General features: G+C 51.4%; 1 protein-coding gene across 2 annotated transcripts in view; it reads right to left on the reverse strand.

Annotated features, from left to right (window-relative positions):
• Window positions 1-4,722: 4,722 nt before the first annotated feature.
• The window catches only part of NOTCH3 (notch receptor 3), a 31,633-nt gene continuing 20,047 nt past the window's right edge, over window positions 4,723-16,308 (reverse strand). For both annotated transcript variants that reach the window (XM_023625299.2, XM_070246499.1), the window contains 8 exons: window positions 15,902-16,056; window positions 15,589-15,811; window positions 14,539-14,623; window positions 12,241-12,403; window positions 10,793-11,097; window positions 10,357-10,504; window positions 7,783-7,880; window positions 4,723-6,782 (listed from right to left, as the gene is read on the reverse strand). In XM_023625299.2, the coding sequence (XP_023481067.1) occupies window positions 5,763-6,782; window positions 7,783-7,880; window positions 10,357-10,504; window positions 10,793-11,097; window positions 12,241-12,403; window positions 14,539-14,623; window positions 15,589-15,811; window positions 15,902-16,056 (2,197 nt within the window). In that variant the 3' untranslated portion in view covers window positions 4,723-5,762. The remainder of the gene's footprint in view (window positions 6,783-7,782; window positions 7,881-10,356; window positions 10,505-10,792; window positions 11,098-12,240; window positions 12,404-14,538; window positions 14,624-15,588; window positions 15,812-15,901; window positions 16,057-16,308) is intronic.

The raw sequence follows: 16,308 nt of genomic DNA on the forward strand, positions 1-16,308 counted from the left end.
AGAGGGCCTACAATGGAGAAAAGAAAGTCTCTGTAACAAATGGTGCTGGGAAAACTGGGAAGCCACGTGTAAAAGATTGAAAATTGACCATTCTTTTTCACCATTCACAAAAATAAACTCAAAATGGATCAAAGACCTAAAGATTAGGCCTGAAACAATAAGTCTTCTAGAAGAGAATATAGGCAGTACACTCTTTGACATCAGTTTCAAAAGAATCTTTTAGGACACCATAACTCCTCAGACAAGGGAAACAATAGAAAGAATAAACAAATGGGACTTCATCAGACTAAAGAGCTTCTTCAAGGCAAGGGAAAACAGGATTGAAACAAAAAAACAGCCCACTAACTGGGAAAAAATATTTACAAGTTATTTATCCGACAAAAGATTAATCTCCATAATATATAAAGAACTCACAGAGCTCAACAACAAAAAATCAAGCAACCCGATCAAGAAATAGGCAGGGGACATGAACAGACATTTCTCCAAAGAAGATATACGGATGGCCAATAGACACATGAGAAGATGCTCATCATCACTAATCATCAGGGAAATGCAAATCAAAACTACACTAAGATATCACTTTATACCTGTTAGAATGGCGAAAATATCCCAAACCAAGAGTGACAAATGTTGGAGAGTTTTGGAGAAAAAGGAACCCTCATACACTGTTGGTGGGAATGCAAACTGGTGCCACCACTACAGAAAACAGTATGGAGATCTCTCAAAAAATTAAAAATAAAAATACCTTATGACCCAGCCATCCCACTACTGGGTATCTATCCTAAGAACCTGAAATCAGCAATTCCAAAAGTCCCATGCACCCCTATGTTCATTGCAGCATTATTTACAACAGCCAAGATGTGGAACCAACTTAAGTTCCCAGCAACTGATGATTGGATAAAGAAGATATGGTGTATATATATATATACAATGGAATACTACTCAGCCATAAAAAAGGACAAAATCGTCCCATTCACAACAACATGGATGGACCTTGAGGCTATCATGTTGAGTGAAATAAGCCAGACAGAGAAAGACGAACTCTGTATGACTCCACTCATAGGTGTAAGTTAACATATAGACAAGGAGAACTGATAGGTGGTTACCAGGGGAAAGGGGGGTGGGGGGAGGGCACAAAGGGTGAAGTGGTGTACCCACAACATGACTAACAATAATGTACAACTGAAATTTCACAAGGTTGTAAACTATCACAATCTTAATAAAAAAATTTATCAAAGAATTAAAAGTCTCATTAAGTTATCTTTGAAAAATACATTTGCAACAAAAATTATTAGTGTTTCGTATAATTCCAATTTCAAAGTTTTATTAGGCACAGAACCAAAACATTTTGTTTGATCAAAGTTGTCTCATTTAAAATGGCTGGGACAAAATATCAGGGTCAATATGGGAGATTAAAAATGGCAAGACTAAATTGTCCTGTGCTCATTTCTCTGTATTCGCACTTTTTAAATAAAATATATTTACTTGATGTAAAATACACATAACATGAAATTTATCATCCTAACCTTTTTTCGTGTACATTAAGTTCATTAAGTACACTTAAGTGTATTAAGTACACTCCTATTCTTGTGCAACCGTCACCACGATCCATCTACAGAACTCTTTTCGTCTTGAGAAACTGAAACCCTGTCCCACTTCATCAATAACACCCCATCACCCCTCTCCCAGCTCCTGGCAAACACCATTCTGCTTTCTGTCTCTAGGAATCTGGCTATGTCAGATACCTCATACAAGTGGAATCACGCAAGGTTTGCATTTTTGTGACTGGCTTATTTCACTTAATATAATATCCTGAAGGTTCGTCCATATTGTAGCATATGTCAGTATTTCCTCCCTTTTTAAGGATGAATAACTTGCCGTTGTATGTGTATATCACATTTTGCTTATCCATTCAGCCCTGAACAGACATCTGTGTTGCTTCCATGTTTTAGCTATGATGTATGACGATGCTATGAAAATGCGTGTTCACATACATCTTCGAGACCATGCTTTCAATTATTTGGGGTATATACCCAGAAGTGGAATTGGTGGATAAGATGGCAATTCTATTGTCAGTTTTTTTAAGAACTTCCAAACTGATTTCCACAGCAACTATACCATTTTACATTCCCACCACAGAGCAGAAGGGTTCCAATTTCTCCACGTTTGCCAACACCGGTTCTTTTCTTTCCGTTTTTGGTATTTTTAAGAGGAGCCATCCTAATGGATGTGAGGTGGTATCTCACGGTGTTTTTGATATGCATTTTCCCAGTGGTTAGTGATGTTAAGCATCTTTTCATATGCTTATTGGCCATGTGTATACCTTCTTTGAGGAAATGTCTATTCACATCATTTGCTCATGTTTGGTTTGGATTGTATATTTTTTGTTGTTGGGCTTAGGAATTCTCTCTCTATTCTAGATATTACGCCCTTATCAGACATATGGCTTGCAAATACAGTATCTCATCCTCTGGATTGTGTTTTTGCTCCATTGATAATGTCTTTTCAGGTACACACATTTTAAATATTCACGAAGTCCAATGTATGAATTTCTTTCTTTTATGGCCTGTGCTGTGGGTGGCATATCCATTAAATCTTTGCCAAATCCTATTTTGTGAATCTGTGGAAGATGACTATGGTTAAGCTCCAATTTCAGAGGTAAAAAAAGCTTTGGTTGGTGGAGTAAGACAGCTGCCTGAATTTTAGAAGCAATGGCATGATGATGAGGCCATGATGATATGTGATGGCTTGATGATAGGAGTATGGGGGGTGGGCAAGCATGAGATGTGTACAGAGAAGGGCACCTTCTATGATTTGTCCACTGCCTACACGGATGATGGGAGCAGTGAGAGATAGAGCTGGAATTGTCCCCAAGGTCAGCCCTTCTTCAAAGTTAGCCATTCCTTTCACTCTGATTCCATTAATGTCTGAAACTTCTCAAGCCCCCGGGGGCCTCATCTTGCATGCTATAGGGTGATGAATAGAGTGTGGGGTGACATCTGTCTCCACAGAAGTCATAATCTCTCTCATCTCGGCTAGCCAGAGTCTGGAGTCAATTTCAAGAGTTTAGAACGGCTGGAGAAGACCGGGCTCGAACCCAAGGAGAGAACTGCGTGCCACTCACATGCTGAGCTGGTGTGCGCCCAGCTCACTTGCACTGAGCTCTCATCTGGGAGAGAGGAGCCGGACATGTCTGCAGGTGAGCTGGAGCACCACATCGCCTCCATGAGTGAGGCGTGGACCCTGACCCCAGCCATCCTGCAGGTGAAAGAACTGACCGACATCAGCAAAGGGAAAACCATCCCTCCACCACCGTCCCCACCACCGGTGCGGGGAACTTTTAAGAGAGGCACTTGTAAGTGGTGGCAGGTGCACACCTAGTACCTCACTGCTGGTATAGAAATTACTTGCTTGAGGTGACTCATCTTGGAGAAAAACTTTATAGCATCCCGTTTATGGTGGCCAGGATTGAGTGGAAGGTCGAGGGGTTGGAACTGAGGACATTTTTTAAAACCTACTGAGGGCTGAACTGAAAATGGCAACATGTCCCGAGAATTTCTGCATGTTAAATAGGCTATTTTATAGTTTCATCGCTTGTGGGGAGAGAATAAATTACCCTGTATTTTCCACATTGGAATAAACAAGACACCAAATCTTGGCTTTTCTTTAAGATGATAAGCGTTTTTATGTCTTTCAAATTTTGACTGAATATCACTTTCCTTGAAAATGAAACATTCAAATGATTGCACGTTGACCTGGGAGGGAAGACAGCGCTTCCCTTTTCCTCAGTGAGCAGGGAAGCCAAGCCGGGGGTGAGGACTCCATCTGTCTCACTGTTCTGATAGCCTCACTGCACCTCAGTTTATTCATCTGTAAAACAGTTATAAATAAAAATAGGGATCTTACAGCTCTGACTTTAATGGTTGTAAATGACCACATATTGCTTAATCCATGAAGTAGGTGATGTATGAGCTAATATTGTTTTTTCCTTCAAGCCAGCTGGGTACATTTTTGTGTCACTTGGAACCAGAGCGCTCCAACTGACAAGAGGAATCAATGAACATTCAATCCTATCGTTCTCTTCTGGAGGGCCCCAGAGGAAACACAAGATTGTCTTGGGGCACAACTGGTTTCAAGCAGTAGAAACCCAGCCAGGCTGGTATACGTAAAGGAGTATCCATTACATAGGTGCAGCACTGTCTCCAGAACCCAAAGGAGCACGAAGTAGAAGTGAGATCCATGCAGAACCAGCACCAGGCACTTAGAAGGCAACTTATAAATACCTGTGGATGGCCCCAGGATGCTCAATTAACTGGAATTGATGCTCCATCTAGAACTGAAATACTCCCTCCAACCCTCTGGAGCCATTTGTATTCTCATTGCTGATTCCCCCTGCATATTAGCTCCATTCTGCTGCTCTCTGTTTGCTCATCAGGACCCACCACCCGACCCTGGCCACTCATATTTGTAACCTGCCAGTGACCTTAAAAGCTCCACTGCTGATGGCTCTCTTAGCATTGCCATTAAACAATTTTCTCAAGCAAGGGAATCTGATTAGTTCATCTTATATGAGGTGGCTACCCCAATCCCATCAGTGGAGACATCTCCCAAAGGAGGAAGCATGAGCATGAGCTCCAGGACGGGAGCTCGAGTTAGCCTTGGGGAGACTGGCAGCCCCGCCACTACCAGCCCCAACCTTACCCGGACACAGACCAGTGATACTGAGTGTTAACTATCCTTTTATTACGTGGTGTGAGGAGTTGGGGCTGTACAATGCAAGCCTAGGAATTCAGCTATACAGGGGATGGTGACCAGAAGCCATATTACAAAATAGCCTAAAAATACTTCTATTCTGCTGTGGGGCTGGGCAGGGGAGCACCAGGAGGAGGGGGCCACCGGGCAGCTCCTTCCCTTCCTGCAGTCCTGTATTTACAGGGGGACAAAGTGGAACACACACATCTCCCCTGGTCCTCACATTCCCACCACCGCCCCCCTAGTTCCCAAAGGGAAGTGGCCCAGGTTCTGGGGTTGGGGGGCCTGGGGGCAGGCCCTCTGGGCCAGAAGGGCCCTTCCCCAGCACAGCTATAGAACAAGTTCTATCTGGAATGCAGTGAAGTGAGGGAGGGGGGTGGAGAGGAGCTCCCAAGTCTTGCCCCAGCCCTGGCCCGAGAGGGTGCGCCCAAGGGTGCCTACTTGGTACATACCAGGGCCGTGTACTCGGTACACGGGATCCCGGTCATGCCTGTGTACTCGGTACACAGGATCCAGCTTGGCCGAATGGGCCCACAGACTCAGCCCCACGGGGGCACTGGGGGGCTGGCAGGGAGGAGGGAGCATCTCCATATATATATTTTGTAAAAAATAATAATAATAAGTTTGTTTAAATGAATTTGTTTCTATACAAAATGTAAAAAAAAAATAATAATAATCACTCGTGTCAGAGCGTGAGGAGAGAGGCCAGGAGGCAAGAAAGGAAGCAGGGAAGAGAGAATTGGGGGCAGTGGGGGAAGAGAAGGGAGCCAAGAGGAGGTGTCAGATCCATCACAAGACCCAGAGGGTGGGGGTCAGCCCGCACACCCTATAAATAAAGGAAGACTGACCCCCCAGGCTGCTGCCATATCTGGGTCACACTCCAATGGGGGTGGGGTGCAGGAGGGTGAGTGGCGAGAGGAGGATGAAAAGGACCGAAAGGAAAGAGGGGAGAGAGCACGTCAGGACGGGGTGTCTCTTGGTCCCCCAGAATCCAGGAACTGAGGCGAGGCTCAGGCCAACACCTGCCTCTTGGGGGCGACTTCCCGCTGGGGCCCCAGCTGGGTCTGGGCCTGAGCCCGGGGGCCGGGCGCGGGCAGGGGCAGCGCCTGCGCGGGCAGGGACCCGGGGGCGGCGGCCGGGCTGGGCGTGGAGTCGGACCAGTCCGAGAGGGCGGGAGGCGAGGGGCTGGCCCAGTGCTCGGGGGACTCGGGGGACGGGGTCAGGTAAGGGTGCTCGCTGGGGACCCGCAGGAAGCGGGCCTTGGGGGGGCTGCCGTGGGCTCCGCCTGCTGGGTACTCCTCGCCGCGCCCCGGGGCCGCCAGGTATGGCGGGGGCCGCTCGCGGGGGGACACGGGGGTCCCGGGGCTCAGCAGCGGGGGCCCCGGCGCCAGCGGCAGCAGGAACGAGGGCGCGGGCGGCGCGGGCGGGGGCAGCCGGGCCCAGTCGAGGGGCACGGCCACCGGGTTCAGCAGCCCCAGGCTGAGCACGCAGCCCGCGGGGGGCTGGCGCCCGAGGCCCGTGCGACCCGCGCCCCCGAGCGGCACGGCCGCGGGGGCCGCGGCGTAGGGCGCCTCGAGGGCGAAGGCGCCGGGGGACGCGGGGGGCCCCCCGAAGGGCCGCGGCGAGTCCAGCGAGTCCACGGGCGAGAGCGTGACGGAGCTCTCGGCCAGCGGGCCCGGGCAGGCCAGCGTCAGCTTCTTGCCCCGGCCCCGCGCGCCCTGCGGCCCCAGCGCCGCCTTCCCCGGCGGCCTGCGGCTCTTCTTGGCGGCCGCGGGCGCCGCCTTGAGGCCCGGGAGGAAGGCCCCCGGCGGGCAGAGCAGGGGCCCGAGGCCGGGCGGGCCGGGCGGGCTGCGCGGCCCCGCGGGCTGGTCCAGCAGGCGCACGATGTCCTGGTGCAGCCGCTCCTGCGCCACGTCGCGCGGCAGCCTGTCCAGGTGGTCGGTGATCTCCCGGTTGGCGAAGTGGTCCAGCAGCAGCTTGGCAGCCTCGTAGCTGCCCTCCCGGGCGGCCAGGAACAGCGGGGTCTCCTCCTGGGGGGGCCAGAACCCACAAGACGTCAGGGTCCCAGGAGCCGACGCTCGCAAGGCCCCCGGCTTCCAGAGAAGCCAGAGAGCAAGAGCTGGGCCTCTCCAGCCCGACAGACCTGGGTTCAAATCCCAGCTCTGGGCAAGGTGTCTCCTTCCAACACTATTCATCAAGTACCTACCAAGGGCCAGTCCCCAGGGCCAGGCCTAGGGTGAGGAGAGTGAGGCACAAAATTCAACAGGGTGTCAAGAACCTCAGTCATCAGAATAAATGATTGCGTGTGAGTATGTGTGTGAGGAAGATCGGCCCTGAGCTAACGTCTGTGCCAATCTTCGTCCATTTTACGTGGGACACTGTCACAGCATGGCTTGACAAGTGGTGCTAGGTCTGTGCCCAGGATCCGAACTTGCAAAGCCCGGGCTGCCAAAGCGGAACGCACGAACTGAACCACTAGGCCACCAAGCCCACTCCAAAATAAATGATATTTTAATGCAATGTTTTTTTTTAAAGTTAAGATTAATGCAAAATAAAACCATAACAAATAAAATACAGAAATTTTAAGTAAGGACAGAAGCCACCCCTGCACCCCTCTGAGCCTCACTTTTCCCATCTGTAAAATGAAGAGAGGAACACCACCTCATGAGGGTTTTTAAACAAGGATCCTAAGAGTTACCTTTTATTGAGAATCTGCTAAGCACTTTACAAAAGATTTATCTCATTGAATCCTCAGAAGAGGCATGAGATGGGGTACTGTTGCTTCCACACTTCACAGATGAGGACACTGAGGTTCCGAGGAGTTAAGCAACTTGCCCAAGGTCACACAGCAACTGCCACACACTTCCTCCCCCGATCTACTGTTGGAGGCTCTTGGGCCCAAATCCCACCAGTGAAAGCTGGCTGCAGACAGGGTGAATGCCCCCACTAGCCTAGCCCACCCTGCTCTCTGCCACTTGTTGGGGGTTGTGTCAGGGCTGTCCCCCAGGTAGGCCAAGGGCTTGGGCTCACCTTGCTATCCTGCATGTCCTTGTTGGCTCCATTTTTGAGCAGGGCCAAGGTGGCCTCCACATTGTTGACAGCTGCAGCCCAATGTAAGGCTGATTTCCCTGGGGGGAGACAGGAGAGGTCAGGGTCAGGCCCAGGCTCATGTCCTGGTCCCCCATGACAGGGAGGCAGGAAGTACCACGATATGGCCTGGGGGGAGGGGCAGACAGAGCTGCCCTGCGTATCTGAGCACCTATGTTGGGGGGCAGGGATGGCGTGCAGCCCTGTGAAATGGCTCTCTGTCCAAGGGAGACACTGTGCATGTGTACACACACCAGCGACGTGGCTCTGCACACACAGGGCTCCAGTGTGAGCCTCACTCGGCTGCACCTAGAGCTATGCTGTCCAATGCAGCAGCAACCGGTCACGTGTGGCCCTTTAGATTTAAGAAATTAAAATTAAATAAAATAGGTGACAAGACCATTCAATGGGGAAAGGACAGTTTTCTCAACAAAACTGAGACAACTGGCTCTCCACAGGCAAAAGAATGAAGTTGGACCCCTACCTCACACCATACACAAAAAATAATTCAAAATGATTCAAAAGTCTAAATGTAAAAGCTCAAACTATAAAACATTTAGATGAAAACATAGGACTAACTCTTCATGACATTAAATTAGACAAACAATTCTTAAATATGACACTGAAAACACAAACAACAATATGCCAACAAAAACTTAGATAAATTGGACATCATCAAAATTAAAACTTTTGTGCTTCTCAGGACACCATCAAGAAAGCGAACCTACATCAAGAAAAGAAAAGAAAACCTGCAAAATTGGAGAAATATTTATAAGCCATATATCTGACAAGAGACTTATAACTACAGTATATAAAAAAAAAACTTATAACTCAATAATAAAAAGACAAGTAACTCACTTTAAAAATGGGCAAAAAATCTGAATAGATGTTTCCCCAAGGTTAGATATGCAAGAGACCACTAAGCACATGCAAAGAAGCTCTGCATAATTAGCCACCAGGGAAATGCAAATCAAAACCACAATGAGATACCACTTCACACACACTAGGATGGCTATAACAAAAAGATGGACACTAACAAGTAATGGCAAGGATGTAGAGAATCCTCATACACTGCTGGTGGGAAAGTAAAATGAGGTGGTCACTTTGGAAAACAGTCTGGTGGTTCCTCAAAAAGTTAAACAGAGTTAGCGTACGCCCCAGTAATTCCACTCCTAGGAGTATACGCAAGAGATATGAAAACATATGTCCACACAAAAACCTGTACAAATATGTTCATAGCAGCCAAAAAGTAGGAAAAAACCAAATGTCCACCAATGGAAGAATAATCAAAAGTGTATCCATACAATGGAATATTATTTAATCATAAAAAAATTTAAAAATAAATTAAAAGTCCTGATACATGCTACAACATTCGTGAACCTTCAAAACACTGTGCTAGGTGAAAGCAGCTAGTCCAAAAAGACCATATATTGTATGATTCCATTTATATGAAACATCCAGAATAGGCAGATCCATAGAGACTGAAAGTACAACAGTGGTTGCCAGAGGCTGGGACGATGAGGGGATTGGGAGGCGACAGCTGAGAGGTAGGGGTTTCTTTTTCAGTCGATGAAGATGCTCTAAAATTTATTGTGATGACAGTTGCCTAACTATGTGATTATACTAAAAGCCATTGGATTTTATACCTTGAATGGGTGAATTCCATGGTATATGAATTATATCTAAATAAGCTTAAAAAAAAAACAAAAGCAAGCAAAACAAAGGTTAAAAAACTAAATGAAATAAAATGTTTAGTTCTTCATACACCCCAACCACATTTCAAATGCTCAACAGCTGCCACACATGGCTACCCCAGGGGCCACCATATTGGACAGCACAGACCGAGAATATTTCCATCCTCACAAATGGAAGCATGTCTGACACACCCCTCCCAGGGGCAACCGGCAAAGTCTGGGACATTGTGGTTGTCACAGCTGGGGAGTGGGGTGCTACTGGCATCTAGTGGATCAAGGCCAAGGACTCTGCTTAACGTCCTACACTGCACAGGACGGCCCCCAGCACAAAGAATGATCCAACCCCAAGTGTCAGAGGTGCTGAGGTTGAGAACACCTGCTCCAAAGGATGTTTACGTATCTACGGTTGTGTGAGGTCCTCTGGACACAAGGGCAGGTTGCTGTGAATATGCACAGGTCGGGTCATGTGCAAGCAAGCCACCTCCACAGAGGGAATCGCCATCATATACAGATTTGGCCAATTTGCAAACTCGTTATACCAGCTGTCCAGCAGATGGCAGGAAAGTGAGTTCTTCTAATGAGGCGGAGGGAAATGAAGCATCTTGGAGAAGGCGCCTTTTTCTAAATCACTGAGGCACCTTTGGGCTAGTGGCCACCATAAAAAAAAAAAAAGCACAAGAGCGTAAGTCTGCTTTGAAGCACTGCTATGTGTGCATGAGCCTCAGTGACCGGGTATCGGTGTGGGTGTGTGTTCACATCTACAAGATGCTCAGAGCCCAGGCAACACCCTCTCAGCCCCCACCCACCGACTCCCCCAGCTTACCAAGCTCATCCACGGCATTGACATCAGCGTGGCTGGCAATGAGCTCCTCCACCATGCCCTCCACCGCCAGGCGGGCCGCCAGGATCAGTGCCGTGGAGCCGTCCGCCATGCGGGCATCCAGGTCTGTGGAGCGGTTCCGGATAAGAATCTAGGGGAGAGGAGGGGAGGGCAGGAGTCATGGCAGGAACAGGGGGGCCACGAGCACATCCCCACCCCCACATCCCCTAGAATCAGTGAGGCCACGAGCACATCCCCACCCCCACATCCCCTAGAATCAGTGAGGTTCAGGGAGCAGCTACTTGGCAGACACTGTGCTCCCATATATCCCCACCTTACAAATGAGAAAAGGAGCTCTGCAAGGTAGAACCAGAGCTCGAACCCACATCCGTCTGATGCCTGTCCAGCTCTGAAGTCCAAAGGGGCAGGCCCCTCGCACCTGGAAGACACCCTGGGCATCGGCAGTGACGGCCGTGTGCAGGGGGGTGCGGCCCGAGTGGTCCTGGGCATTGGTGTCCGCCCCAGCATCCAGGAGCCTTTTGGCCGCATCAGCCCGGGCATAGCGGGCAGCCAAGTGCAGGGCTGTCTCTCCCGTGCGGTCAGTGCGTGCCCCGAGCTGGGCCCCCTGGCAGATCAGGTCTGAGATGATGCTGGCTGATGTATCTTCTGCCTCGTCCTCCTCAGTCGGCATTGGCTCCAGGGCGCCCCCACAGAAGGAGGCCAGCATTAGCGGGGTGAAGCCATCTGCAGGGGATGCAGGTATGTCACAGGGAGGCGGGCACAGGGGCCCTTCCAGGGAACACTACTGAGGGCACTGCACTAAGAGGAAGTGGGACACACAGGGCACAGAGGGAGCGGCCAATCCTCCCGTCTGCAGGTATGCACATGCACACGCACACACACACACACACACACGTCAGTGTCAGGTGACCCAGATGCCAACCCAGGATGAGGATTTGCAGGCATGTGACGTGTCACGGACAGGCTCTTAGGCAGCAAGGGACAAAGGACAAGGGAGAGAGGAAGTCAAACAAGCATGCCGATTCCCGGAGGTCATTTCAGCCTGATCCTAAGGGGGACTCGAGGCTGAGTGGTACCTCATAGTTGTCATCCAGCAAAGGAGCTGTGCCTGCCACACTCCCACACCCACTGGTTAACAGCCACCCCCGGGACACAAAACCCCAGGCCCCTGAGCCCCGGCAGCCTGAGGAACTTCAAAAGAGACCCATAGGTGCAGGCCATTTAGAGCAAAACGGAGCTGGGAGAGGAATACCCTAAAATGTAGCAAAGACGGATCCAAGGGGATCCAGACAATGTGGTCTGCTACACTCACCTGAGCTTGTGCCTGGGTTCCCAGAGGGAGCCTCTTGTGCCCCATCCTCCATCCTCAACTCCGAGGTAGAGCTGAACCCCCTCCCGCAGGGACAGGCATGTGGCCCAGGCCTGGCCAATCTGCATATTCTAGGCCCCAGGCCACAGTGATTGGTTCGGGGACAGGCATGTGACCCCAGCCCATCCAATCAGAACTTATCCTGGGATTTTTACTGGTGCAGCTGGGAAAAGGGTTTGCAAGGCTGGTCCTACCTTTGGCCATCATGCCCCCTGCAGAAAGCCTGCCTGGGCTGGAGCCAAGAGGCGGTGAGTCCTGGATCCAAACATGCCTGACGCTTCCAGTTACAAGAGCCAATAAATACCTTGCTTTACTTAAGCTAGTTTGAGTTGGGCTATTATCACGTATAATCAACAGCCCTGATTAACACATACCCCCACAGATGGACACCTGGACACACCTAACTCTCACCAGAACACAGACCCAGATGCAACCTCTCAAGAGCAGGGCAGCTGAGGGACATCCCGGGGTGGGGGAGGTGGGATGCCATCACTGACCTGGGCCACGCACATTGACATCCATGCCATCAGCATCCGCGTCACCCTGCGGTGGAGTCAATGCCATGGCTGGTGCCACGCGGATGTCAGCAGCAACCAGGTGGTGTTGAGTCCACTGGCGGCAATCCACAGCATCCTCAGCCCCCACGCTGGGCTCCTCCACCTGGTGGCACAAGCACCCAGGAGAGAGACAGCTAGAGGGGCAGCTCTACATCCCCACACATTTGTCTCATGAAGATGCAAACCCAGCCTGAGAAACCATGAACATCCTGCTTCTTTTATAATAAAGAAACAGGAAATGGATGTGCTAGCGCTCAGAGAACTCATAGAGGAGGAACCGGGATTCCACTCTGGGTTGGAAGCGGGGAGGGGTTAGGAACCCAAGGTGGGTGATCAGGCAGAAACCCACAGCATGGCACCTGTCAGTACACACCTGTCTACACACTAGACACAAACACACTGAAAATGAAATTAAGAGGATAAGTCTATTGACAACAGCATCAAGAATTAAATCTTTAGAATTAAATTTAACAGAAGAAATACAAGATGTATTCTGGAAACTACAACTCACGAGATAAAGAAATGTGGGAGCAGGAGGGTCCTCACGGATCAGGATTAATCTGGGGAAGGGGTGAACAGGTGGGAGAGAAGGAGAGAAGCGGGGAGATGCCCCAGATACCACGTGGGGCTCCCACCCAGTACCATGAACACGAACGTGAGGTATCACAACCAAAGAGCCACACACGAACGCGTAGATTCACCTTCACAAGCTGAGCACCCAGGTCCCTAGCAGGAGCTGGATAAATTCCAGACTCATAGTCTGAAAGGCATGAGTGATGCTATGGAAACAGGACAGAATATTCTTAACTAGCCTGCCAGAGCATTTAAGAGCCTTCTAGCACCAAACACAGAGCCTGACCAAGCCAGACCTGAGCTTAAGAACCCTGTGGGGGAGCTGAATTCCAGGAAAGGGGCGAGCCAGGTAACAGACAGCTAACCAGAAAGGGCCAGGTGGCCAGAGCAGCATGTGATGAGGTTCCAGTGCTGACACGTCACTTAGCAGCTCGCGACCCTGGGCAAATCACATTAGGGCTCTGAGCTTCGCATTGGCAAAATCCAGACGACACTGTCAATCTGTGATGCTAAAATGCCATCAGAAACACACTGTGTCGTCTACTTAATACCCACTTTGGGACAAGAAAGGAAAAACCTGGGGTAAGCAGATTTCTTCAGCTGTCAATTGTAATAGATGTGTCCATTTCACCAACATTAACACACAGGCAGGGGACAGGCGGCTGGGAACTGGGGTGGTACCAACAGCTCCTTTATAGAGTCCTCAGGGAGATGAGCGACCACGCTGCATGTGCCTTCAGGACATCGGGCAAGTGTCAAAGCCATGCTTGCAGGAGGCTGTTACGAATCGCCCCTCAGAAGTCCTATGCTGGGGGCCCATCTTGTGGCAGAGTGGTTAAGTTTATGCACTCTGCTTCAGCGGCCCAGGGTTTCGCCAGTTCGAGTCCCGGGCATGGACATGGCACCGCTCATCAGGGCATGCTGAGGCGGCGTCCCACATGCCACAACTAGAAGGACACACAACTAAAAATATACAACTATGTACCGGGGGGCTTTGGGAGAAAAAGGAAAAATAAAATCTTTAAAAAGAAAAAAAGAAGTCCTATGCTGAACCCCTAAACACACATATGTCTGTATGTGGAGATGGGGCCTTTAAGGTTAAATGAGGTCATAAGGGTGGAGCCTGGATTCAATAGAACTGACATCCTTCTAAGAAGAGGAGGACACCCCAGAGTTCTCTCTCTGCCATGTGAGGACACAGTGGGAAGGTGGCCATCTGCAAGCCAGGAAGACAGCCCTCACCCAGAACCAGCCCTGCCAGCACCCTGATCTTGGACATCCAGCCTCCAGAACTGGGAGAAATAAATGTCTATTATTTAAGCCACCGCCATCTCTGGTATTTTGTTATGGCAGCCCAAGCTGACGGGAGACAGAGCCCATGCATGGGTGTGGCCCCGAGAGAGGAAATGGTGCTTGGGACCAGCTGGGAACACTCCCAGGATGGGCAAGCCAAAGTCGGACCCAGGAGAGAGAAAGCAGAGTCACCATCGGGGCCAGGGGACCCCCTCCAGGAAGCCCCCAGACTGGCCTGGCAGCAGGGGCCTGGTTAGAGAGGCGCAGGACAGGGTGGGTGCTCTCCAGAGCTGGGAAGAGCCGAGACTCCCCTGGGTTCTCCCACTGCCCACTGGGACCCTGGGGGCAGGGGTCAAAGGAGGGGGGCACCACCTTCAGTCGCTTGGCCTCCGGGCACTCCGTGTCCATCCAATCTGTAGCCACCTCCCCCATCAGACTCTCGCCCTTGGCCATGTTCCTATGAAGACAGTGGGAAGGGGGAGGGGAGAGGAGAGAATGAAGACATGCAGCCTGGGAGAGGATCTGGACAGGGTCAGAGCAGAGGGCTCTGGAGTTGGGACCTGGGAGCCTAGGTCAGTAGACGTAGGGGGCAGGGTTGAGACACTGGGTCCAATGAGGGGGTGCGGGATGGGATCAAGGTCACGGGCATAGTCAGCGGTTATGATGGGTGATGGCTGGGGTCTTAAGGTGGAATCCAGGAAGGGACAGAAATGAGTTCAGGGGTCAGAGCAGCAAGCTACCGGATAGATTAGGGTCACAGGCATTCAGCAGGTGTTATAAAGGCTCACATCAGGGGTCATGGAGGATGGAATTATCGTAAAAACAAGTAAGAGATACAGCCAGGATCGCGTAAGCATGCTGAGGGGTCAGGAGGTCATGAGATCACAGGAGAGGAGTAAATTCAGGGGTTAGACCCAGGGTAAGGTTGAGGGTCTTGAGGGACAGGTCAGAGAGCTGGAGGTGAGGCCCAGGGCCAAGGATTGAGGATCATGGGGAATGGACACTGAGTTGGAGGGGAAAGGGGGTCAAAGGTGAGATCAAAGATCAAAGTGAGTTAGAGCCAGAGGTGGTACTGGGGGTCATAGAGGATAGGGTCGGGCGGTCACCGAGGGGTTGGGGTGCAGTCATGGGTCATGGGGTCAGAAGTCACGTGGGAACAAATGCTGAGTGTCAGGGTGAAGTCTGTGAGGCTGGGGTCAGGGTGGGACTGAGTCAGGGGAACTGGGACATAGGAAATAGGATCAGGGAACGAATCAGGGGTGATCCCCAGGGATCATGGGGGCAGTCAGTGGTCAAGGGGATGAACACAGGGGTCAGGGTGGAGTCTGAAGTCAGGGTGAGGTGGGTCCAGAGTCAGCTCCAGGCAGACTCCAGTGTTCACAGAGCCCCTCAGTTGGGGACAGGGAGAGGGCAGGTCCTCACTTCATGCCCAGTGCATCCTGGCCCACGGGCTCCCGCCGGCCCTTGTGACCAGCGGCCACCTCCTTGTGCAGCGCAAAGCCCTCGGGGAACCAGAGGGTGCTGTGCTCCCGCTTGCGCCGGGCCACCATGACGCCCAGGACGAGGATGACCAACAGGAAGACGGCGCTCGCAGCCAGCAGCGGCAGCAGTGGCACCCGCGGCAGTGGCAGCTCCAGCGGCTCCCCTGGGGGAGGAAGCAGGGGCTTCAACCGCGGCCATCCACTGCCGCACCCCACTGCGGGAGCCCCCCGCTCGTCCGGCCCTCAGGCCTCACCCCGCGCCGCTCGCAGTGGGTATGGAAAGTCCAGGCGCTCCACCGCCGACAGCGCCCCCAGGTAGTCAGCCGCGCTCTGCGCGTCAGGGAAGCAGTGGTCATTCTCTGGCGACTGCAGGCACAGCCGGTTGTCAATCTCCAGCATCACCACAGAGCTGCAGGGACAGGCAGGATGGACGGGGCACTTGCCGCAGGCCCAGCACCAGACCCCATCCCCCTCCCCAGCCAGGCTCACTCACCACCCGGCCCCCCTGCCTCCCATCTGGCATGCAGCCCCAGCACATCCCCAAAACCAGCCTTGCGGACGAGCCATGAATCCGATAGGCATAGTTTTGTGTCAGCCTCTCTAGTGGACACCGTTGGTGCACACCCAGATCACCTTTATCTGGCTGGTGCATCCACCTCCC

Source organism: Equus caballus, chromosome 21 (genome assembly GCF_041296265.1).
Source record: "Equus caballus isolate H_3958 breed thoroughbred chromosome 21, TB-T2T, whole genome shotgun sequence".
Lineage (NCBI taxonomy): Eukaryota > Metazoa > Chordata > Mammalia > Perissodactyla > Equidae > Equus > Equus caballus.